This window comes from Eptatretus burgeri, chromosome 16 (assembly GCF_056783735.1).
Source record: "Eptatretus burgeri isolate ZD-2024b chromosome 16, Ebu_testis_v1, whole genome shotgun sequence".
Taxonomy (NCBI): domain Eukaryota; kingdom Metazoa; phylum Chordata; class Myxini; order Myxiniformes; family Myxinidae; genus Eptatretus; species Eptatretus burgeri.
The window spans coordinates 22,069,009-22,095,057 of record NC_140976.1 but is presented as its reverse complement, the minus strand read 5'-3'; the positions used below and the strand labels follow the sequence as shown (position 1 = coordinate 22,095,057).

At 45.0% G+C, this 26,049-nt stretch overlaps 1 protein-coding gene across 4 annotated transcripts in view; it reads left to right on the top strand.

Annotated features, from left to right (window-relative positions):
• LOC147010693 (rho GTPase-activating protein 20-like) overlaps nt 1–26,049 on the top strand; it is a 76,160-nt gene that overhangs the window by 18,837 nt on the left and 31,274 nt on the right. For 3 of the 4 annotated variants that reach the window (XM_085859327.1, XM_085859329.1, XM_085859330.1), the window contains 4 exons: nt 19,196–19,273; nt 19,492–19,561; nt 20,860–21,033; nt 22,148–22,326. In XM_085859327.1, coding sequence (XP_085715453.1) covers nt 19,196–19,273; nt 19,492–19,561; nt 20,860–21,033; nt 22,148–22,326 — 501 coding nt within the window. The remainder of the gene's footprint in view (nt 1–19,195; nt 19,274–19,491; nt 19,562–20,859; nt 21,034–22,147; nt 22,327–26,049) is intronic. The other variant, XM_085859328.1, reaches the window with a different exon arrangement.

The following is a 26,049-nucleotide window of genomic DNA, read 5'->3' as shown; positions in this document are numbered from 1 at the left end:
GTCCCGTGGCAGAGTTCATGAAGAGTCCCGTTCTGAGTCCCGTTGGCAGAGTTCGTGTGCTGAGTCCCGTGGGAGGAGTAAGCTTTTTTGCTTCGGAGAGAGCAGTCGTTCAGCCGTCAGGTCCTGCTTGGCTTGAGGCCTTCGGAAGCTTTTTGCTTCGGCTGCTGCTTTGTTTTGGAAGCAACTTGAGCCGGTTGTTCGGCTCGAGCTGCGAGTGGAGGCTTCTTCCTCTTCTTCTTGGTTCGTGGAGCTTGTCGTTCTCCATTTTGTTTCCCGGCTTGGTGCGACGCATCGGCCTCTTCTTGAAGTTGGATCCTCGGGGAAGCGACGATCGACAGGAAGGATCGGCGCCTCATCTCACCGGCACGTGTTGAGAAGCGCGGGAGGATTCGCGGGAGCTCGAAGGATCGCGGCGATTGGATCCAGCTCGCTCTCACTGGAGCCCGGGTCCTGACAAGTTGAAGACCACACGAGGTGGAAAGGTTCGAGTCAAGCTCTGAGTTTCAGCTCACCTGTCCTCCGAGCTGGAGCTCGTGATTAAAGGTCTCAGCCACCGTTTCGTGTGTGTGTGTGTGTGTTTGTGTGTGTGCGCGTGCGCGCGTGCGCGCGCGCGCGTATGTGTGTCTGTGGGCCTGTCTAATAAGTAGGAACTGCTGTTAAGTGTAAATGACTGTACATAATAAGTAGACGGTTGTAGTTCTTTTGTCGTGCTTTTGTTGCTTGTATAATTGCATACGTATTTTGCCTTATTTAATTGCATACGTGTTTCATTATAATAAATGACCTTGTGTGAATGTAAACCTGCTCGTTGCGTCCATTCCCTCATTGACTGAACATCTCGTGTGTTGGGAGTTAGAAAGCCGTTCGTTTGCCGTAATAGGGGGACATTTGGACCGACGGTTCTCGGCGATTACGCCGCTCGGAATCGTGCACGGACAAGCTCGCCTCGGCGGTTTGTTCCGTACGAGTTCCGTCGAGGGTGGAATACCTCGGTAGTTGGATCACGTGGGTATTTAGGTACATTGAAGATTGGAAATCGACCCTACCCCACGTGATCTGCCGATTGGCGTGTTTCGGTTCTTGTACAAGGACCCGTCGCTCGGAGTTATCCGGGCGGCGATCTATATTCGCGGCAATCGGTCAGGCTGACTCGACTTGCGGCTCCATTCAGAGCGGTCGGTTGGCGGCTGATCCCCGGCCTGTAACAATTGGTTCTCAGGAGTGCAATTCGACCCCCTCCGCCTCCGTAGCAAAATTCACGGAGTCGGAACAGCGGTATACAGAGCAAACCCCCCCCACCCCGTGTCCCCAAATTACGAGCGTTATAAATTTTATTCCCAGTACGTAAATGTTCAGCCAAGGCGAGCAGGGGCAGGAGGGATTAGGAATGGATTTGGAAATGTTAGAATCTATGGCTCAGGACGAAATGACCATGCATGACACTCCCATTATGCAGGTTGACTATTCCCCGCAAATAGATGCAGAGTCCGCAATGGGCGCAGCGGCGGGGGCCGCGGTGTATGACACCCCCCCTCCCCTCCTCCATCAAAATCCCTCCTCAGTCCCCGGCGGATCCGTGCCCGATAATGGCGAGGCGACTGCCACGGGGCCACCTGACATGGGCCAGCTATTAGAAATATTGCTGGCAAAAATGGATGAGAATGTGCAAACGCTGCGGGGTGAGATGCAGAGCGTGGGGCGATGCCTGCAGGCGGGCAGAATGGCAATTGAGAGGAGCGAAACGCGGGCAGTGGAGCTCAAAATGGCGGCGCCACGTGTTGGAGCGAACGAGCTGAGGGGAGTGTGGACTGTGTCGGTCCCTCGGTGGAGAACAAAGTAATTCGGGAGACGCGTTGGGCGAGACTCGAGCAGGTGACAGAGAAAGTGACGGTGACACAGAGGGAAAAATTAAAAGGGGTGACGGAGACATGAACGGCAAGACACGTAGAGACGAGGGAAATAATAAACGAGGTGACAAATACCAGAGCCACGGGGAATAGAACAGGAAACAGAGACGAAAAGCCAGGAAGAAACGGAAATAATAAACGAGGTGACTGAGATAAAGCAAGTGGAGGAGAAACTCCAGGTAATTGACAAGCACACACAGGTAGGCATAGTGAGGGACAATGGGGTTGAGCTGGGGAAGTGTTTTGTGACCCGGTGCAAGCAGCAGGATAGCCTCCTTCAGGAACGAGGTGAGGGACTGTGCCCCCTTGAGGCGGATCGCGACGAGGAGAGTCCGGTCGAGCCTTGTGAGGTAAAGGGGGCGAGTGCAGTGAATGGGTGCACGCGGAGCTTGGGGGTTATGGAAACCCCGGGACCCCTTGAGGTGGTGCTAATTCCCAGCATGGTTGTTCCGGTGTGTGTGTGTGGTGTCGAAATGTGTGTTTGCGAGTGTGCCAAAATGCGTGCTTTCCAGCACACATGGTGTGGATGAAGCACTGTGTGTGGATGAAGCACCGCGTGTGAATGAAGCACCGCGTGTGACAGGAACCGCATGTGTGAGTAGTATGGTGTGTGTGAGTGAAAGGCGATGTGTGAGAGAGACAGCGTGTGTGAGGTCGCTGTACGTGAGGGAGATGACAGTCGGTATGCGGAGAGAACACAACCGCATCCCCGTGTCCGAGTGCCATGGTGGAGTGTGTGAGCGTTGTGGCACGCAGGAGTGTGTGCATTGAACGGCGACGATGACGGGACCAGATGAAGGACAAGGGCCGAGTAGCGGCCGCAGCTATTTTGAGCACCGTGCCGGGTTTGCACAGCAGCGAGCGCGGGGTCCGTGCTGTGCTACGCACAAGGCCGCCACGTGCGCGGATGCGCAGGTGAAACCCGGTCTGGAAACGCCAGCGGTGGATGTTAGCCGATCCCGCGGACGGACAGAAGCTCGGCTGGATTCGGAATTTGGACCGGATGGGTTCTCCACGCGAGCGTGTTTGTAAAGCTCCGACGAGCAGAGCACATGTGTTCGCGTGGTGAACCCCTCGAAACGCGGGGCTTGCTTTGAGATGCGCAGAGTGACGTCATGGCTGCACGTGTGTTTGGAATCCGGCAGAAGGGAATTTCTGCCGGATGGTACCGTCCAAGAGGGACGAGGTGCGCGGGGCGCAAGCAGCTGCCATGACGTCACGGAAAAAGAGCGCGGCTGTGAACTGCCGCACTGGTGGTGCGCATTATGAAAGAAAAAAAAGAGAGTTGAGAAAAGCAAGCCTCGCTTCGGGTGAACAGGATTCCCAGGCAAGGGGTGGAAGACCCCCTTGTTTGGGGGCACAGCAACTACTAGTTAGGGGGATGGGATAGCGATCGTTAGACCGGCTTCATGGGGACATGGGTTGTCCCTCATGGAGCCCGTGTAATGGATTAGTTAGAGGGATTTTAGTTTACATTTAGGAAATGGAATTTTTGGATTTTTGGAGACACGGACAGACTGGAAATGTGTAGTGGAGACGTAGCTTAGCTACATAGAGTAAATGGAACGTGCATGAGTTTTAAGGGATGACGAGGGAGCACGAGTTAGTCAGGGGATTTATTTAGAAGGATGGCAGTGTGGAGTGTTGGTGTGAGTTGCGAAATGGAAAGTGCGTGAGGAATGAGTGTAGGACAGTGGGCCCAAGTGTATGAGTGGAGCGAATGTGGTATGCATGGTGCGGATGACTGATTGGGGGGAGGAGTGATTCCCACCCAAGAGACCCCGGGGTCAGATTTATGTTAGCTACTGGGTTATTTAAATTTATTAAAAGGAGGTCGTTTTGTTGGTGTCGAGAGAAGGCACGAAACCCGTTTGGAGGGGTGCAGGAGTTCATGGACCAGCTGGGAGTGTGGCTGTGGAAAGTTGAGTTTTGTTTTGTGGGCACCCCAGGCACCGGACAAGTCGGCCAGAGTAGGCCAAGGGCCCAAGAGGGGCCGGGATAGAGTAGTGGGCACGGGCGACCCATCGGAAACGGGACCCGTAGCACCAGAATGCCATGGGGGCAGTGTAGTGGGCACGGGTGACCCTCGGAAAGGGACCCGGGGCATCAACACGCCACGTGGGCATCGGAGGGGGCAATGCCAGAGAGGGCAACCCCCCCCCCCCCGCGTTGTAGGGAGCAGCTAGGCTCGGAGGCAGCCTGCGGCATGGGGGTGCCATGGTTAGAGTTCGGCAGAGGGGGAGTTCCTGCCAGTTGAGCCACGCTGCCCAGCCAGGAAATTGTGTGAGGGCACGTATGAAAATTTGAGGGCAAGGCCCAAATTTATAATGGACACCAACACAGGCGACGGGAATCATGGTTTTTAGAACCGATAGTTAAGTGTGAGACGTTTTTGGAAAGCCCCGGGGTAGTTTCAGGTTAATGAATGTTAGGGTAGATAGGAGATGTACCCCTTCGCACCATCCATCCCTTCGCTCGTTGTAGGCCGCTGGACTCACCTTGGTAGATCGTTGAACTCTGAGGAGGCCATTCTGAGGCTTCGTTGGGCCTCGAGATAGGACGCTGGTCTCTCCCTATTCCCCTCCAGAGAGGGAACGTAGGGGTTGGGAGTAGGCGAGGTTGACAGGATAGGTTAGCCAGACAAAGACAATAAAGGGGGTTAGGGAGACAATTATAAAAGGGAAATAAAAATAAAGAGGGGCTAAAAAAATTTTTTTTATCCCTGTGTCGTAAGAGGCGACGAGGGTTGCGTCAGGAAGGGCATCCGGTGTAAAACCCGCGCCAAATCACTATGCGGATCATAACGGATGATCCACTGTGGCGACCCCTAACGGGAGCAGCCGAAAGAAGAAGAAGAAGAAGAAGAAGAAGAAATTTTGTTGTTTTTGTGGCAAATTAAGTGAGCGGGTATGGACAGAGACAGGCAAAGGCGATAGAGTAGGGGGAGACAGTAGGCTAGGTCCGAGCCCGCCTTCAGAGCGGCCGGCACCACCGCACTCCCTCCAGACCTGATGGAACCACACCAGAGGCCGGCCAGCTTCACCTGCCGGCCTGTTGTGCTGCAGCTGCTTGTTCTGCATGGGTTTACCTTGCCATGCCCCCATGCCTGCTAGCCCTTGTTTGCGTTTGCGTTTGCCCCTGCGTCCATCCATCACCATGCGTGCCAGGACCATCCGGTTTTGTGAGGACTGCCCTGCAGGCAGCCTGTGCATCCAGTCCATTTTTTGTGTTTTGCGACCATCTCCATCCATTCCCCTGCACCAAAGACTTTGCTATGACTTTTGCCTTTCTCCTTTCACAGATCACAAGTCCTGGGCCATGGTTAGTGTAATGTAATAGATAAGTTAAGATTGTAAATATGTGGAACCCCACCTGCATGTTTGTTTTAGCGCCGGCAATTTTAGTTAAGTTGTCCGAATGAGTCTGAGAGTTTGTTTAGTTAGTTACGCAGCGCATTAGGTTATTTATTTTTGGGACACGTATAAAGAAATGTCGCAATCAGGGATCCGAAGGTAGAACGTACTAGGGGAAAACTTACACATGCTGGTCACACGAAAATTTGACGACTCGGGACGAGTCTGTAAAAAGGGGAGGGGTGGTGTTACGAATTTGGAATTCAATTGCACACAACATACAGGTTCCTTAAGTCAGCTATGTCGATAAGTGCATGTTCCCAAGATAGCTCACCTTCCATTGTTTAAATGTTTTGAAATCGATTAGATGCGCTGCGGATCGATTTAATAGTTAGGGAGCGAACAATGGAGACGTCCCTCCCCCTCTTCTGCGAAGAGGAAGAAGAACCCTGCCATCCCGTGTTGTCAACAACTCCCTCCCACCCGTGGTTGAGCGGGGGGTGGATCACGAGGGCATGAGTCACACCAGGTGCGGGGGAGGGGGTGCAAAGGATAAAGAGGACATCTTTTCTTTGTTCAAAAAGAGTCCTGTGGGAGTCCCGTGGTAGGGCTGAGTTCGTGGGCTGAGTGTGTGGGAGTCCCGTGGCAGAGTCCCGTTCTGAGTCCCGTGTGCGGAGTTCGTGTGCTGAGTCCCGTGGGAGGAGTAAGCTTTTTTGCTTCGGAGAGAGCAGTCATTCAGCCGTCGGGTCTTGCTTGGCTTGAGGCCTTCGGAAGCTTTTTGCTTTGGCTGGCTCAGTGAGCTTTGGCTGCTGCTTTGTTTTGGAAGCAACTTGAGCCGGTTGTTCGGCTCGAGCTGTGAGTGGAGGCTTCTTCCTCTTCTTCTTGGTTCGTGGAGCTTTTCGTTCTCCATTTTGTTTCCCGGCTTGGTGCGACGCATCGGCCTCTTCTTGGAGTTGGATCCTCGGGGAAGCGACGATCGACAGGAAGGATCGGCGCCTCGTCTCACCGGCACGTGTTGAGAAGCGCGGGAGGATTCGCGGGAGCTCGAAGGATCGCGGCGATTGGATCCAGCTCGCTCTCACTGGAGCCCGGGTCCTGACAAGTTGAAGACCACACGAGGTGGAAAGGTTCGAGTCAAGCTCTGAGTTTCAGCTCACCTGTCCTCCGAGCTGGAGCTCATGATTAAAGGCCTCAGCCACCATTTCGTGTGTGTGTGTGTGTGTGTGTGTGTGTGTGTGTGTGTGTGTGTGTGTGTGTGTGTGTGTGTCCGTGGGCCCGTCTAATAAGTAGGAACTGCTGTTAAGTGTAAATGACTGTACACAATAAGTAGACGGTTGTAGTTCTTTTGTCGTGCTTTTGTTGCTTGTATAATTGCATACGTGTTTTGCCTTATTTAATTGCATATGTGTTTCATTATAATAAATGTCCTTGTGTGAATGTAAACCTGCTCGTTGCGTCCATTCCCTCATTGACTGAACATTTCGTGTGTTGGGAGTGAGAAAGCCGTTGGTTTGCCGTAATAGGGGGACATTTGGATCGATGGTTCTCGGCGATTACGCCGCTCGGAATCGCGCACGGACAAGCTCGCCTCGGCGGTTTGTTCCGTACGAGATCCGTCGAGGGTGGAATACCCCGGTAGTTGGATCACCTGGGTATTTAGGGACATTGAAGATTGGCAATCGACCCTACCCCACGTGATCTGCCGATTGGCGTATTTCGGTTCTTGCACAAGGACCCGTCGCTCGGAGTTATCCCGGCGGTGATCTATGTTCCGGGCGATCGGTCGGGCCGACTCGACTTGCGGCTCCGTTCAGAGCGGTCGGTTGGCGGCTGACCCCGGCCAGTAACAATATTCTAGTTTTGTATTTTCATTAATTTTCTGAAATTTGTATAAATTTTTTTTCATTTGGAAGTTTTGGGTTACGATGTGTTAATAAAGGTGAGAAAAGTCTGGTTTAATGCAATTTAATTCCAGGCTATAGGGCAACAAACGGTGAACATTTTGAAGGGGGTGAAGACTTTCTATTGGCACTGTATTTGTTCATGGTAATACTTTGTTTTTTATGACAATAAAATTCTCGTGTATTCATTGTTTACATTTATGCCTCTTGTGTGTTCATTATATTCATTTATCAAGTTCTGTGGAGGGGGTAACTGGATTTTGTAAACACCCTGTAGATTATTGGCAAAGAGGCATTGTAAAAGTTTTACCTTGGAAGTGAAATTTGATGTTATTCATCAATTGGATGCTCATGAATGTGCAATTGATGTTTGTGGGTTAAGTTTGCCCCTGATATATATATATATATATATATATATATATATATATATATATATATATATATATATATATATATATATATATATATATATATATATATATATATATATATATATATATATATATATATAGTGCCATTCAGGAGGAAGATGAAGAAGATGTATTGCTCACTTTGCTTCTGGAAAAGGTTGATTTATATTTAAATGTCTGGTAATTGTTTTGTATTTATTCATATATATGTGTACTTCAATATAACTGTCATTATTCAAAAAGGCTTCAGCACTAAACAGTAATAAAAAAAAACATCCAAAAAAAGATTGAACTTCTTTTGTTTTTTTCAAAATTTTCGATTTTTTGCCGAAAACACTCCCTGGCACTCAGTGACAAACCTCTGGAAGTTTGACGAAGATCCGTTCAGCCATCTTTGAGAAAAATGGTGACAGACAGACACAAGCCAAACGGCTCTCTTACAGTAAAGATTATTGTGAACTACTGAATGGATTTCAACGGAAAGCACAAGTATGGACTGGAATACGAAGATTAACTGATTCAATTTTTGGACAACAGGTCAAAGATCATGTGCCTTTTGAAAATCGTTTTTCAGAACATAGAGGTAGAAGCATCTAATGTTGTATCTCCTTGACCTCTCTCTCTCTCTCTCTCTCTCTCTCTCTCTCTCTCTCTCTCTCTCTCTCTCTCTCTCTCTCTCTCTCTCTCTCTCTCTCTCTCTCTCTCTCTCTCTCTCTCTCTCTCTCTCTCTCTCTCTCTCTCTCTCTCTCTCTCTCTCTCTCTCTCTCTCTCTCTCTCTCTCTCTCTCTCTCTCCCTCTCTCCCTCTCTCCCTCTCTCCCTCTCTCCCTCTCTCCCTCTCTCTCTCTCTCCCTCTCTCCCTCTCTCCCTCTCTCCCTCTCTCTCTCTCTCTCTCTCTCTCTCTCTCTCTCTCTCTCTCTCTCTCTCTCTCCCTCTCTCTCTCTCTCTCTCTCCCTCTCTCTCTCTCTCTCTCTCTCTCTCTCCCTCTCTCTCTCTCTCTCTCTCTCTCTTCCCTCTCTCTCTCTCTCTCTCTCTCCCCTCTCTCTCTCTCTCTCTCTCTCTCTCTCTCTCTCTCTCTCTCTCTCTCTCTCTCTCTCTCTCTCTCTCTCTTCCCCTCTCTCTCTCTCTCTCTCTCTCTCTCTCTCTCTCTCTCTCTCTCTCTCTCTCTCTCTCTCTCTCTCTCTCTCTCTCTCTCTCTCTCTTCCCTCTCTCTCTCTCTCTCTCTTCCCCTCTCTCTCTCTCTCTCTTCCCCTCTCTCTCTCTCTCTCTCTTCCCCTCTCTCTCTCTCTCTCTCTCTCTCTCTCTCTTTTCCCCTCTCTCTCTCTCTCTCTCTCTCTCTCTCTCTCTCTCTCTCTCTCTCTCTCTCTCTCTCTCTCTCTCTCTCTCTCTCTCTCTCTCTCTCTCTCTCTCTCTCTCTCTCTCTCTCTCTCTCTCTCTCTCTCTCTCTTCCCCTCTCTCTCTCTCTCTCTTCCCCTCTCTCTCTCTCTCTCTTCCCCTCTCTCTCTCTCTCTCTTCCCCTCTCTCTCTCTCTCTCTCTCTCTCTTCCCCTCTCTCTCTCTCTCTCTTCCCCTCTCTCTCTCTCTCTCTTCCCCTCTCTCTCTCTCTCTCTCTCTTCCCCTCTCTCTCTCTCTCTCTCTCTCTTCCCTCTCTCTCTCTCTCTCTCTTCCCCTCTCTCTCTCTCTCTCTCTCTCTCTCTCTCTCTCTCTCTCTCTCTCTCTCTCTCTCTCTCTCTCTCTCTCTCTCTCTCTCTCTCTCTCTCTCTCTCTCTCTCTCTCTTCCCCTCTCTCTCTCTCTCTCTCTTCCCCTCTCTCTCTCTCTCTCTCTCTCTCTCTCTCTCTCTCTCTCTCTTCCCCTCTCTCTCTCTCTCTCTTCCCCTCTCTCTCTCTCTCTCTCTTCCCCTCTCTCTCTCTCTCTCTCTTCCCCTCTCTCTCTCTCTCTCTCTTCCCCTCTCTCTCTCTCTCTCTTCCCCTCTCTCTCTCTCTCTCTCTCTCTCTCTCTCTCTCTCTCTCTCTCTCTCTCTCTCTCTCTCTCTCTCTCTCTCTCTCTCTCTCTCCTCTCTCTCTCTCTCTCTCTCTCTCTCTCTCTCTCTCTCTCTCTCTCTCTCTCTCTCTCTCTCTCTCTCTATCTCTCTCTCTATCTCTCTCTCTTCCCCTCTCTCTCTCTCTCTCTTCCCCTCTCTCTCTCTCTCTTCCCCTCTCTCTCTCTCTCTTCCCCTCTCTCTCTCTCTCTCTCTTCCCCTCTCTCTCTCTCTCTCTTCCCCTCTCTCTCTCTCTCTCTCTTCCCCTCTCTCTCTTGTGACCTTTCATTGAGATCAAACGTAATAGTGGGTTGACATGGAACACAGATGGGGACATATCCATCGAGGCATTTGTGTCAAATTTTTTTCTAGTTTCACGTTGTAGCTCTTCTTGTAGATCATTGTGATGCTTCCACAGTTGTTCTTGGCTGACAGGATTGCTCGGTAACATTGCACTCCCCTTTGACGAGTCTAGACTGAGTTAAATTCTCCATCCGATTATAAACAGTCTGACTAGTGTTTATCAGGCAGAGCATTACATCAATAAGTTTGTCATCCCTCAGGTACAGTGACCTCTACCAGCTTTACACAGTGAGATGGTGAAATCTTTTCCCATTCTTCACGTGAAAATTGCTCTTGTTCTGCTGAGTTTGTTTGATGGGGATCGTCGATGGACTGCAATCTTCAAGTCTCATTATAAATGTTCTTCTGGGTTCAAGTCAGGACTTTGACTGGGCCACTCAAGAACATTGATCTTCCTTTTATTCAGCCACTCCAGTGTGGCAATAGCTTTGTGCTTCGGATCATTGTCCTGCTGAAATGTGAATCTCCTACCCAGTTTCAGATTCATGTCTGATTCAAGCAGGTTTTCATCAAGGATTCTCCTGTACCTTGCACCCTCCATTGTCCCTTCTATCCTGACAACCTTGCCAGTCCCTGCTGATGAAAAGCAACCCCATAACATGATGCTGCCACCACCATGAGTGGCAGTAGGGATGATGTTAACTTGGTGATATGCAGTGTGAGGCTTTGCCAGACATAACACTTTGAATTTAGACTAAAAACTTCAGTTTTTGTCCCATCTGACCACAAAACTTTTCTCCACATGCCTGCTGTATCATTACGATGCTTTTTGGCAAACTCCATACTAGCTTTTCAATGCTTCTTTTTCAGTAATGGATGTTAGGTGTGACGTTGGAGCCATCAAATGGAACCTTTGGAACCATCAAATGAAGCAGCCACCACAGCCAGAATTCACCCCCCAAGATCAAGTATATTTATTAAGCAAGAATAAATAATGACACGGGGGAAGGAAACAAAAGAAGCAATGCAAAACAAATAAATGATGCAACAAACAATCCCATTAACCCACAAACGAATACGCACCCCACTGTACCAACAAATTATCAGGATCCTGAAGGCCTATGCCTTAAGGCCTCAGACACACCACAAGAGACAGACAGAGTGGATATAGACAGGACTGAAGAGTTTTGCCAAACCCAGCAGAGCTGGTGGAGAGGAGATGGCCCACATCTTGGAACCGGGCCCATCCGCGGCTGGATATTGACCCGCTGCTCCATGCGCCATGATGCCCTGGAGGAGGAGAGGCGTAGCCAGCCTTCGGTGCTGGGCTCCACAGCTTTCTCCTCGGTCGTTCCCGGGCATCTGCAACATCAATCACCCCTCCTCCCCCGCTGTGTGCATCTTTATTTTGTCTGGACCCCACCTCATGCGGTGACGTCCCATGCCCCTCCAAACTCGGTCACCATTGGGCACCGATCAGCCTGCTTGGTGTAGAGACCCCGCCATGAACTTTCTTCCCACAAGCCTTGGTGGTCATGACTCTTGTTTGGCTTTCCTGCCTGGACTTATCCCAGACGGCCGAGCGAGCATGAAAATCACACATAAAGGAGAGATTCCAAAGGATAAAACACCAATAAAAGGGTCAAACGGGTTGATAATTTTACAAACAGACATAGGGATGGGTAGAGGGCGTAGTGGCGTGCGCCTGTAATCCGGCTACTTGGAGGCTTGGGTTGGAGGATTGCTTGAAGACGGGAGCTCTGCACTGGGCCGTGCTATGAGAGGGTGTAGGGCAGCCCGGAATCATGGCGAAACCCAATCCTTATCCCTGTGTCGTAAGAGGCGACCAGGGTTGCGTCAGGAAGGGCATCCGGCGTAAAACCTGTGCCAAATCAGTATGTGGATCATAACGGATGATCCGCTGTGGCGACCCCTAACGGGAGCAGCCGAAAGATGAACAACAACATAGGGATGGGTAGACATCGTCTAACTATTACATAAGCGACGCATATGTAATATCACAATTAGTTACTTTACACTTATGCTTGACATCACTTTAAGGAAATAACTATAGTATATTAACCATCTTTAACCCACAAGGAGTCATTTCCACAACACGAAAAGGGTAGACCACTGTATGTCAGGACCCTGCCAAATTCCAAAATCCTGCCCTGATTTGTAGGGACACTGCATCAGTGGCATAGTGATACCCCAATTATGATGCAACCAGCAGGCCTATTTCATAATTTAATCGCAGTCCAATATGCAATCTCTTAATGATGATTGTTGTTTTTATGCCTCCACAGCTGAAGGCCAGAGGCATTATGTTTTTGGATTGTTTGTCCACATGTACGTGCTTAGGCTATGTCCTTTCGTGTGTTATTGGTTTTCTTTGTTGCCATGGTAACATGAGAACCCTAAAGGGATTTCAACCAAATGTGGCACAAACAAGTATGTACTGTAATACAAAGATGAGCTCATTAGATATATTTAGATGTTGGGTTCAAAAGGTCAAAGGTCAGGTGACCTTTAGTTACCTCCACCACTGAAGGTGCACGGAGGTTATGTCTTTACCTCTGTCTGTTTGTTTTTGTTGTGATGAAAAATTAAAATTTTCATCATATGTCAGTCTGCCTCGTTTGTATGTTTGGCTGTGAGTGCGATAACTCGCGAATGCTTTCAGCTATCTTCGTCAAACTTTATCAGAGAATTCGGAAGGACAAAATCGAGGCTGTCATTGTTTTTTGACTATATAGGTCAAGGTTCAATGTGACAGTGATGCCATTTGCATAAAACAGATATGACCAAAAGTGTTTGCACTATGTGACGTCAAACTTGACACAAATTAGTTGGAAAACATCACTTACAAATTCCGAGCAGATTCGATTAAAATTGTTATTAAAATGCAAGATTTCTGTGGGGGCTGAGGGACAGATGATGCTTTTCCAAAATGGCGGAAATCCGTTGACGTCATTTCCGTGGCAACAAAGTCGCCCATGTTAAGGTATAGGATTGTTTTTTTTAGGGACAAAAAGGTGATAACTCAGAAATGCTTCAAAATACAGGTATCAAATTACAACTATGTTCAAAGGTCAAGGTGACAGTGATGTCATTTGTATGATTTTCATCATATCTGTCAGGCTACCACCTCATGCCTTCTTGTTGGGTCACCGAAATAGGTGACCCTTATTATCAGTATTTCTGTCTGTTTGTTTGGATGTTTGTTACTTGACGAAATCTACGATTTTGTCAAGTATGTTGGTTTTTGTTTGTTTGTTTGTTTGTATGTACGTCTCGCTCCACAGGTCGCATTTCGAGTCGGAATGTCATGGAACTTCACCGATGGACTTATTGGCCACCAGAATAGAACCCTATAACTTTTGGCATGTCAAGGTCAAAGGTCAAGGTCAGGAAAAATTCCTGAAAATCGCGAAAATCCGTATCTTTTAGCATGGGCCGATTTTCAAAAATTCATGTCTCCGCCAAATCTTAACGGATTCCTTTCAAATTTGAAACACGGACGTAGGAGGGGAGTATCTTTGACTGCATTAAAAATTGGTCACATCCGTTACGGATTACGGAGGTGACAGGTATTTTAATTTAATTTTTTTGTTTTTTTGTTTGTTTACCCTAAAAACTATGTTTAACCCCAAAAATACCTATTATCGTTCAATATTCTCGATGGTACGCGATCTTGTTGAATTTCGTCAAGTCCTGGCCCTATGGGCCATTTTTATTTGTTTGTTTGTCTGTCTGTGAGCAAGATATCTCAAAAAGTTATGCACAGATTTTGACGAAATTGAGTGGACATGTTGTGTGTGTGAGCAGGACGAAATGATTACATTTTGGTGAAGATCTGGATCTGGATACTAGAATTATAAATGTGCTTCCTCCCCAGTGAGAGGTAGGGTTCAAAAACTATATATAGCACAATATTTCAAAACATTGTGGATGGGTTATGACAAGGCTTGGTGGATGAGTTAGGAAGGTAACAAGAACAAGCCGATTAAATTTTGGTTCAGGTCCGGATGCAGATCCGTACAATCAGTGGGATCCAAAATGTAAACTGTTCAGTTTGGCAGAACTATGCACCCTACCTGGTGCTGTTCGAGTTGAACATCTTTCTTCGCGAGATAACTAGTTAACCACTGAAGGCATTTCAACCAAACCTGTCACGAGTATGGAGTGCATTGCAAAGGCGAACTGATTCAATGTTGTTTAAACAGGTCAGAGGTCATCTGTTCTTTGAGAATTGTTTTGCAGACCATAACTCGATTTGGATGCAGATGATCTCATTCCTATCTCTCTCTCTCTCTCTCTCTCTCTCTCTCTCTCTCTCTCTCTCTCTCTCTCTCTCTCTCTCTCTCTCTCTCTGTCTCTGTCTCTGTCTCTGTCTCTGTCTCTGTCTCTGTCTCTGTCTCTGTCTGTCTCTTTCTCTCTTTGTCTCTCTCTCTCTCTCTCTCTGTCTTTGTCTCTCTCTCTGTCTCTCTGTCTTTGTCTCTCTCTCTCTCTGTCTCTCTCTGTCTTTGTCTCTCTCTGTCTCTCTCTGTCTCTCGCTCTCGCTCTCTCTCTCGCTTGGCACGCACGTGCAAACGCAAGGGGCTGTTGCTCAGTCTCTGGCGGTACGTGTGGAGCCTGTGTTGCTTTCTCCCTTCTTATCATCTTCTTCTCCTCTCTCTGATGTATTTTTTGGGGGTGTTCCTTGTGTATAAACTGTTATCAATGCTTTATCGATTACTTGAAAATTGAATTGGTTTCTTCTCTTCTTTTTTTTCCACTCTTGTATATAATCCTTTGCTTTGTTGTATTGAATCTTTATCCTTTATACTTTTTTAATAAAAGGACATAAAAGTCAAAGTCTCTCTCTCTCTCTCTCTCTCTCTCTCTCTCTCTCTCTCTCTCTCTCTCTCTCTCTCTCTCTCTCTCTCTTTCTCTCTCTCTTTCTCTCTCTGTCTCTCTGTCTCGCTCTCTGTCTCTGTCTCGCTCTCTCTCTGTCTCGCTCTCTCTCTGTCTCGCTCTCTCTCTGTCTCGCTCTCACTCTGTCTAGCTCTCTCTCTGTCTCGCTCTCTCTCTGTCTAGCTCTCTCTCTGTCTCGCTCTCTCTGTCTCGCTCTCTCTCTCTGTCTCGCTCTCTCTCTCTGTCTCTCTGTCTCTGTCTCTATCTGTCTGTCTCTGTCTCTATCTGTCTGTCTCTCTCTGTCTCTATCTGTCTGTCTCTCTCTGTCTCTCTCTCTCTCTGTCTCTGTCTCTGTCTCTGTCTCTGTCTCTGTCTCGCTCTCTCTCTGTCTCGCTTTCTCTCTGTCTCGCTCTCTCTCTCCTATTAAAGGTCACATGAGAGAGAAACATAATAGTGGATTGACATCTAACATGAGCAGAGGCATCTCCATCGACACATTTACATCAAATTCTATTTTCTTGTCATTATTATTAGTTTGAAAGGAAAAATAAGAGAATCTATTGTTTCTAAAGGGGAATTCTTTACAACAGCCCCAAAGGTTCCACCAGCTCAACTAATCATGACAATAATGAAATATCTCCATTCAGAATTTGAACGTGTTAGTAACAGGGCTGGCACTGCAAAGACCACCTGATAAACATGGCACGGCTGAGATGACAAATGGGATTTCATGGAAGGATATTTAAGCAGTGTGCTTTCGAAAATAAATGTTATGTACAGATAACAGACCATTTTTGCACACTACCACAAACCTGGGTAATCATGGGTGATCGATAGGTGGCATTTCAAACACCCAGGTCAACAAACTGACTTTGATGTAAATTTTTATTTGCTCTGTTTCTTTGATTTGCTTTCAAAATTTGTTTTGATTTACTTCATGAGCATGGCTAAGGAATTATTCATGAGATTAGAAGTAGGTTTATAACAACGAAGTTGGTAGTGCACTCACCATTGATCTCTATAGTCTGCGTTCGATCCCTCACTAAATCATACTGAACTCTCTTCAGAACTCTTCAGAACTTTATAAGAACTGTGGTTCTGCTTCAGTGATGTGGATGTTAAGTTATATTAAGTTAATCAGTTATGGATAAAGCACAGGTATGACGGGCTAAATGGCTTCCTCATGTGACAAAGTTTTGTCGGATTTATATTTGTTTCGATGAAATATAATTTTATCATAAAATTTTAAAATAAATACATTATTATCTCCGCCATGCCGAAGGTGGATAGAGGTTATGTTTTCACCCCTGTCTGTCTGTCTGTCTTTTTTGATGAAGATCCAGACCCCGATCTGATAGTTTTCTTTCAAAATATTAAGTGATTTTCCACCATTGAGAGATAGGGCCAAAAACGATATTGTCGCATGATATTTCAAAAAGTTGCGGACAGATTATGACAAAACTTAGTGGCTGACGTGTTTAGGGGACAAGAACAAGCCTATTAGATTTTGGAGGTCTGAGTGCAGATCCGGCCTATTCGTGGGATACAAAACATAAACTCTTCAGCCTGGTTGAGGTTTGCACTCCACTGAATGCCATTCTAGTTATCATAAAAGTAATTGAATTATTTTCCATTATCATCAATGACTGTGAATCAATCATATTGACTTTAAAGATTGACCTGCAACATATAGATTTGTGTGAACCCGCGATACGTATTCTTCTGTATCAGTCATATGGGCCTGGAACCTAAAATACAAGTTTATAATGTCATTTCTGTCTCAGCAATTCAATTTGCTTTTAACTCTCAGTCAGTGACACCATAATTGATCATGAATCGTCAAAGAAACAAAATGCGTTTGGGAACGTGGTCTCGATTAAAAAAGGGCATTTTCAGTCTGCTTGTCACCGCGCAGTGGAAACGCAAAGCCTCGGCAAGGCCTTGCACAGCACGCCTGCACAAACAGTCATTTTAGATAACGGAGAGGGTGAAAAAGAGGAATGGAGACAAATAATGCTTCCTCTTGCCAAGGCAGGATCTCTTGTTTTGTGTGGCATTTTGAGACATTGCACGAATGTTGTTGATTGTTTAAAACTTGTTCGGCATTGTTTGCTTGCTCGAATCCCAAAGCTGTTTTGACATAACAATACCTCACAATTAGAATGTTTTGATCCTTTTGTCGGTCAGAGACTTTGTATGACAAGATTAGAGGTGTTGAGAGCCGACTGCAAAAATAAACTAGAGCGAAGGCGATGACATGCCATCACAAATCCCCACGATTCCTGCCGAAAGCAAAGTTGTAAGATGGCAAAAAGTTCCACCAGGAATGACCCAATATCAAATTTTGAGGTTAAATTTTTTTTTGCCCCGTTTTGTCCCCTGTGACCCGAAGTCCCCACCCCCCTGGGGTCATGTCCAAAAAAATCGTTGCATATATCATGCATCCCTTAATGTTGATTTCATGTACAAAGTTTCATTTAAAATGTTTACAAATGTGCCTGTAATTTAAATTTTTGTTATTTGACCTTTTGACCCTGTCCAGGGGAGAGGAGAGGAGATTGGGACCATACTCTGTGTAGTGTTGGAGCTGTCTAAACAGTCTCCTTGGCTATTGGGCACAATCCTGGACGGGTCGCCACTCCGACACAGTATACCAGCATGCTGGCACTCATTTTGCCGACCTCGGAAGGATGACAGGCCGAGTTAACCCCACCTGGTATTAATTCAACAGCTGAACGGGATTTGAACTTGGGACCCAAGGATCCAAAGCAATATTTGACATAAAATGGTATAATTTTTTTGTCATTTGTGTTTCACACAATGGCATGCTGGGAAAAACACACGGCAGCTCTGACAAAATAATTTCGAAAATATTTGCTAATAATTTTTGATGTGGTTGTTGACGTATGGGTTTTTTTGTCGACATTGTCGAGGCTCATATGAGAGCTTTTGAGGACGTTGCCACGATTCAACTTGTGCAAACCTTCAAGAACGGTTGACATCAATTAAAGAGGAACTACAGTGGATACTTTTGCAATACTATATCGTGCAATGTTTGAATAGTTTTGGCTTTTCTGAAATAAACAAAATGTTTAATTGTTGTTGCTCAGCAGTTTTGTCTTTTGAAATGCAGAAGAGAAATGAAAGTGTAAAATTGGAAAAAAAAACTTCTTGTAGAATCATTGAAGTCTGTCGGAGAAGTCTCTTTAAACATGCAATGCAATGTGATGATCACAGCTTAATCAAAACTCTATTTTCAGTTTTTGCCACCTGTCCTTACTCTTAACGTTGAAATTCTAGAGGGTGTTTTTTTTTTTAAATTTAAACGAAGCGTTTTAATTCACAAATGTTTTCAAGTGTTTGTTTTTTTTAGTTTGTGCGTTTGTACGTTATTCTTCCATGGCTGAACCGTAGCACCTCGAGTCCCCAAATTTTGGTTGTATGTACCTTTGAATCTGGGCAACGTTTTAAGCTGCAAGATGTTAACCTTGCCATTTTGAGGCCACTGTAAAGTGTATATTGGGATGTGGGGTCAGGCAGTGCTGCCGCCGGCCCGCATGCAAAAGATAATCACAACGAGGCCAATAACTTCATGGATTTTCAATGTCCAACATGTACCGAAACCCCCGACAGGACAATCCCACCCAGGCCGGACAACGCCGGGTATACCTCCCCCTTCACCTACCCCCCTGGCAGTGATGGGTAGCCCCCTGCTCGTGTTTTATAAGTTTAGAACTCTTTTATTCACAATAAATAAAAAATTACTGAAATGCTGGAACGGTTAAGCCACCATACTTTGTTTTTAAATGGGGAGTGTAATAGAGTGTTTGTTTAGTATGTAAGATGTAATAGAATCGATATGTACTTTTCCTGAAGACCCTTTGGTGTGAGTTTTAGTGGGGAAGGTTGACAAGCTTTTCTAGTAGTGTGAACTGCTGTATAGTTCCTTTTTATAGGTTTTTGTTAAACCTATTTGTTAAACTTAAAACGTAAAGTAACAAAAATGTTGGTTGCCATGATATACACAGATTGCCTCATCTTTGTCTGATTTTTCTGAGCATCTTTGCTTGATGTAAAATCAAACTTCTTGAACCAAATTAATGCCTATAAGAGACTCCTCAGTTGTCTGTTTGAAGCCTGTATCGCAGGAGCAGCTAGTGTGTTTGTGAAAGCAAGTGGGACCACTCAGACCATTATGTTCTATGTCCAAGGTGCATGCGGACATCATGGAAATGTTGATTAGAAGTGACCACCGAAGGAAAAAAAAATAAAACGGAGACCTTTGTGGTCTCGGCCTAATCCTGCCTTCCATAGAGATGCAAGAGAAACAAGAAGTTGTGGCCTGTTGAGTAACTTGCAGCTGCGAACACTGTCCTCATTTCTCTTTCTATTCTTCCTATTTCCTTCAAGGCCAAAACACTCGCAGTAAGCAATACAACAACCGCCCAGGAAGTGACACGGACGGCACTCCACTGCTTCGGCATGTCTGTGAGTGCCATGCATTTAGTTGACCGGCACGTGCCCACTGCAACGTCCTCTCCAATTCCCCATCGTTTTTGTGCCTGTATTATCTTGTGCTCTCATAAGCATCTAGTTCCATGCATTGCAAGGTGCACACTTGGCCCACCAGCGTCACGCTTTCTGTGTGGGTTGCTGCAGGATTTTGGATAGCTCACCACAGGTTCTTTCTCATTATTGGTTTGCAGGACATCCATGCTGACAGCTACCAGCTCTTGGTGAGGTCTGGTCGGGAAGATGGTGTCTTTCCTTTAATAGGTAGGTTCTTGCGAAACTCTTTCAATGATTTTCAAATTGTTTCAATAACACGTTCATATTCGTTTTATTTATTTGATGCTGGAGACCTGAAACACGAGTTCTGTTTGAGAAACGAATACAGTGAAATCCCATTCTAATGAAATGGGTTCGGACCAAGCACGTGTTGCTGGAATTAACCTTTTAGAGAAATGGAAAATGACAAATTTTACTCCAATAATTATTATTCTGAAACTCATGAATATAATCATAATAATAGAGGATAATAACATTGCAATGGTTTGACCTTTATTTCATCTTTATTAGTATTAATAAGTTTCACCATCTTGCCAGATGTACGATAATTTGGCAAACAACTGAAATAACTAATAATAAATGCTAATAAATATTTCCTCGCAGTGTTCATATACTTTCCTTAATTATTAGGCGGTGGTGGGTGTATCTGACCAGAAAGCAGTTTAGCCTCTGCGTTGTTGTTTGAACCATTCAATCAGAGCTTTGTCTAATTCTGGAAACTACGATTTCCTTACGTTTTTACACTTCGCGATTCCTTTGCTGGAGTCTATTTCACTATAAAACTTCATTACCTGTTCTTTCTAGGACTTTAAGTCGTGTGTTGTGGTGGTTCCGATCCCATATTCTTGCACAAGCTTGCTTGCTGCCTCACCCAAATCCAGACGACGTTAATTGTCCACTTTCTGGGGTCTCATTAATGTGACTTCTTCTTCTTATTCGTTGTAGTAGATGATACTGGAGATGATATGGAATCCACTGATCATTTTTTGATGCCACGGTTAAGAGAGGGCTGCAGTTAGTCTGTGATTCGCGTGAGTACACAGACTTGGCTTCCCGGGCAGGTTTAAATAATGGCTCATTCATGGCTTGGCTGAATAGCGCTCAGTCGCAGCCAGCTCCAGAACTACAGGGCAACAAACAAATAATTTTTGTCTGAATAGTTGAATATTTCCTTCTCTTTTTTTTTTTTGTTGCCATCTTTTTTATATTTTTTTTCGGTGAAATGGCATTACGTTAGAAAGGGATTTAGCTGCACAAGATAAAGTTTAACTGTTGTTAGTACAATGCAGTACAATGTGGAAATTAAACCAGCAATTTCTTGTTATTGTCTCAGCCCCTATTTGTGCTTTTAAAATGCTCAGTTTGCAGACCATTTGTGAGCCATCAAAAAGGAATACTTTTCCAGTGATGTCCAAATGTCCATGATGATCTATCTGCGAGCCATCTTGTTTTGGACTCCTTTTCATGTTGGATCCCTATCAATTCGATGTAACCCACTTATTCAGGGCACGAGAACCCTTACAGCATCAAGATGAATCATCTGCGTGAGGCCGTCGAGAGGCTTGGGGAGGATACTAATGTCGGCAGGGAAACGTTTCCAATTGATGGCCACTTTCCAGTGGAGAGCTTGCCTGATAACCTACAGTGTCACTTTCTGCTCAAGCATCGGTCAAATGACGGTAAGTTGGAGCTTGGAACTACTCTAATTTGGTCTTGACCCCTTTTTTGTTTTATTTCTAATATTTAGATTGGCAAGCACTAGCCAGTGTTTGTTGAGCAGTGTCCACCATTTTTGGATCCTTTGTTGCTGCTTTGTGTCATTCATTTCCTATTTCTCTCACCATGCGACCTTTCATAATAATATTGGTTTAGGATATGCACTGTTTTCTACAAGACTCCCCATATCATGCCAAGAAGCATATAATTCATTCAGTCAACAACTTTGTGCAGAAATACTTCAAGTTGCAGTTACCATTCCGCTAACGTAGGATCGATCATCTCTTGTGGTAGAATGTTTTACAGAATCATTTTAATGATTGAAAAGTCTCTTTTGAACAATGTTACTTTGTCTTTATGTAATTGATTTTAACCAAAGAAAAACCTGTGCATTGTAGCTAAAATTGAATACACAAATCATGAATGTTTGACTGTAAATAATATGGATCTTGTAACTACCTGCTTTCTGTGGCGGTCTGCTTTACATGACCACTACTGATTGGGAAAATGTTAGCTTAAAATATTATGTTTGTGTATTATTCTGTTCTTATTGATTGATATATCACATCACACTGCTTAATTTATGCGATTGAATGTTTCCAATCGTCATATTGTTTGTTATTAATCTCGGTAATTGGAAGAATCAAGTACCGTATTACCGACCATCTGTAGCGTTTTAGCCAGAGACTAGAAGGGCACTCAGTAGAGCGCATACCTCCGCCACACAATGCCTGATCCACAAGAACATAAAGGGCCCAATACATTTTTGAAATATCATGCTATATATCGTTTTTGGCCCTATCTCTCAATGATGAAAATAAAATCACTTTAAAAATGAAATAATTCTTATATCAAGATCCGGATTAGGATCTTCACCAATATCGAAACAATTCGTCCTTGCCACACACCCAACCTGTCCACCAAGTTTCGTCTGAATCCGTCCACACCTTTTTGAGATATCCTGTACACAAACACACAAACAAACAGACAGAAAGGAGTGAAAACATAACCTCCTTCACCTTCGGTGGTGGAGGTAATAATGTTTCATTAAATGTGTGAAAACTCTGTGTTCTACAGACTGCAGCTCCAAGCAGCTGAAACGTAAACGCGCCCTCATGAAGTGGAGATTCCGCAGAAGTCCTACAAAGTTGGAAGAGTTAGTTCTTCCCGTCGTCTCTCCTTCAACACCAGGAGCTCTCTTTGGGGTTTCTCTGCCCATTCTTTGCCCAGATGACAACCCTCCACTTCCTATCATGGTATTTCCCATTCCTCCCTCCTCCTCCTCCTCCTTCCCACCAGAAAATTAAGGCTGGATTCTTAATAATTTTGACATTCATAAAAGGAAACGTTTCATCCCATTGAATGTTATCACTATTCATGGTGTCTCAGGGGGTTGCCATCGTAGTTAAGAGACCAGGGGGGCAGAAATGGGGCAGTACCATTAAACTTGTGAACGTCATAGTACTTAGCCAAAGGACAACCTGTTTGCCAAACACATTTATCGACAGAATTATGATGCAGCTTTAACATCCACATTTTTAATGGGAAAATGAAATAAATACCTTAATATACCGTATAGATAAAAACATTTTCAACGAGCAGGGCACTCGGTAGAGTGGATACCCCCGTCACATAATGCCTGATCCACAAGAACTTATCGGGCCAAATACATTTTTGAAATATCATGCTATACAGTACTATATCGTTTTGGCCCGATCTCTCAATGGTGAAGAATCACTTTAAAAATTCTAAGAGTCGGATCTGGATCCGGATCGTCATCCAAATTGAATCAGTTCATCCTTGATACACACCCAACCTGCCCACAAAATTTAATCCGGATCCGTCCACAATTTTTTGAGATATCCTGCACACAAACAAACAGAGAGGGGGGGGGGGGACATAACCTCCTTCACGTCTGGTGGTGGAGGTAATTAAAACGTCACTCGGTAGAGCGCATACCTCCACCAGGCTGAACAGTTTACGTTTTGTATTCCACTGATAGGCTGGAGCTGGATCCAGACTTGAACCAAAATCTAATCGGCTTATTCGTGTCAACTGACTAACTCATCCACCTACTGTAGTTGTTTTGTCATAACTTGTCCATAACTTTTTGAAATATCATGCGATGTATCGTCTTTGGCCCCAACTCTCAATGGTGAAGAATCACCTAAGAAATAAAATAAAAAATTCTCGTATACAGTTACGGATTCGGATCTTCACCAAAATTGGAGCAATTTGTCCTTGTCACACACCCAACTTCTCCACCAAGTTTCCTCCAAATCTGTCCATAACTTTTTGAGATATCCTGATCCCAGCCAAACAAACAGGCAGACAGACAAACAGGGGTGAAAACACAACCTCTGGTCCAAGTGGCACAAGTAACTAGAGAGTTCATAAAACATGTTACCCTGCACAGTGTTGCAGTGTACACTTAAATTTAGTTAAAATAATGATATAAAGATTGCTAAGTGAAAATTATGGAAGTTTAGTGCTGTTGAAGCAGTCTTGTACATCACCTTTATACACCACCCTCGAGAACATGTCCATGTACTGCAAATCTGGATGTTCTTGGAAGCGATAAGAAGGTGATTTGTGTTCTACAGTGTTCAAGTATATAATTCAACTCAAATAAAATAAAGATTGTAAAAGTCGAATAAAAAAATATTAATTCCGGAATTTACCACTGTTGATGGAGTCTCTATGACACCACCCTATCTCATGCCTTACAGTAGTTATTCATGCCTGTTGTATGTGTCCAGTATGACGTCCTTAAAAACAGTAAGTTTCCCGTTTGGAATGATCTTCAATTTTGTTTGACTGCCAGGCAGCCAGACAGAGAAAAATAGTATCTCACACCTCTCTGCTGCTGCCACTACCTTTCCGGGAAGATAATTCCATGCATTAACTACTCTCTGAGTGAAAGTCCCCTGCCTTGCTACCATCTTAACTCTCCTCTTCTTTACTCTCAGGCCGTGGCCCCTGGTCCTATCACTGTCGACTCTGTTGAATAATTCATCTGCACTTATTTTATCGATACCTTTCATTATCTTAAACATCTCCATGTTATCTCCTCGTAAACGCCTCCTTTGTAGTGTATAAAGCCCTGTCTCCTTCAGCTGCTCCTCATAGCTGAGTCTAGCTCGGCCCGGAATCAATCGAGTAGCCCTACGCTGACCCCTCTCTATGGCATCTATACCCTTCTTGAGTTGTGGTGACCAAAAGAGTACTGTTAATTGGTAGGTTTGTTTTCCGATTCATGTTCAGAATATAATAGAGTATGTAACAATATAACATTCAATTTGAATGAGTTTTTCCTCGATCATAAACTGACATTTATGGACAGACAGACATGAACCAATTGCTTAACCCGCTCTTCACTTTACATGTGCAGGGTAGAAATATAGGCGCTACCAATTAGTAGAGCTGCCCATCAGTCGTACATTCCACAGTAAACCTCAGAATAATGCTCATGTCTGATCCTTTATCCATGTCTGATCCATGTCTGATCCTAAGCTGGGCAGGCATCATGTGCCAGATGTTAAATACCCTCCCAAACAGTTGGGTGTGGGGGAGGGGTTTTTTCTGGAAATCGCCCCAAACAAAGCATAAAGCTACTCCAGGCAATGCGCTTCAGGGAAAGTTAGATAAAGATAAGGATAAAGCAAAACAAAATAAAAGAAAGAGAAAAATAACAAGAAAACATCCAAGACACAGGAAGTATCGGAAGTCAGGTGAAATGCAATGTAACCTCAAAGATGTAAGAAGTAATAATTGATATTCCTCTTAAAGCTGGGTAGATCGTAGTATAATGGGAAGCACATTACAGGTAATTAATAACAAAGCGAGACAGCACGAGGGATACAACTATCGGCATAGCCTTTCATTCTGCACTTTGGATCACCTATAGTGCACGGGTGTGCAGAAACAGCAAACCGAGTCTTGCGTCCAAACACTCGTACAGGAGGAATCAAGTTAGAAAGTCTAGCAGAACATCTGCCATGAAAATATCTGTAGAACAGACTAAGAGTGGCAACTGACCTACAGTGAGAGAGCGGTTGAAGAGTTGAACCCACCTCTGCACCAACCAGGTTCACGATGCATTTCTGGAGCCCATCAAGTAAAGATAAGTGGCAGGCTGGTGCTCCAACCCAAATGTGACAACAGTACTCCGTGCGGGGATCTATAGTTGTCTTATACATGTACAAAACAGCATCAGGAGGTAAATACCTCTGTGCTAGATTTAAAACAAACAACTCTCTTGGAAGTACTCTTAGCAATACCAAAAATGTACTTATTCCAATGGAGGTTAGGGATGTCCAGACCAAGAATCCGAAGCTCAGATGATTCTGTTGGGGTTGAAGACTCCATGTGCACAGAAGGGAAAGACCTGTTTCTGAAGTGAGGTGTGAACAACAATTTAGTTTTCTTTGCATTGAAGGATACCAGCCAGTCATACCCCCACTTCAACACATTCTCGAAATCATTGTCCAGCGAAACTCCAACCTTATTACGAGTTGTGTTACATGAATCAGCAGATGTTCAGTAAAGTGAGGAGTCACCAGCATACATGGCAAGCTGAGACAAAACATTATCAGGAAGATCATTGATATAAAAAAGGAACAGAGTGGGACCAAGGTCAGAGCCCTGTGGAACGCCAAAATTGATGGAGGAAGTAAGACAAGGTTGACCCTCAAGAACCACCTTCATCTTCCAATTTGTAAGGAAAGCCGAAATGATTGAATGCGTTCCTCCAGATACACCATATGACTGAAGCTTGCGGAGCAGACCCTTGTGCCACACTTTATCAAAGACTTTCAAGATATCCAAAGTAACAAATCGAGCTTCACCCTGGAGCTCCAATGCCCTGTTTAAATTATCCGTAATTAAGGATAGTAGATCACCAGCAGAGTGAGAATGGCAAAAGTCATACTGGGAAGCAGACAAGCACAGGTTGTACAGCTTGGCAAGAATTGATGACA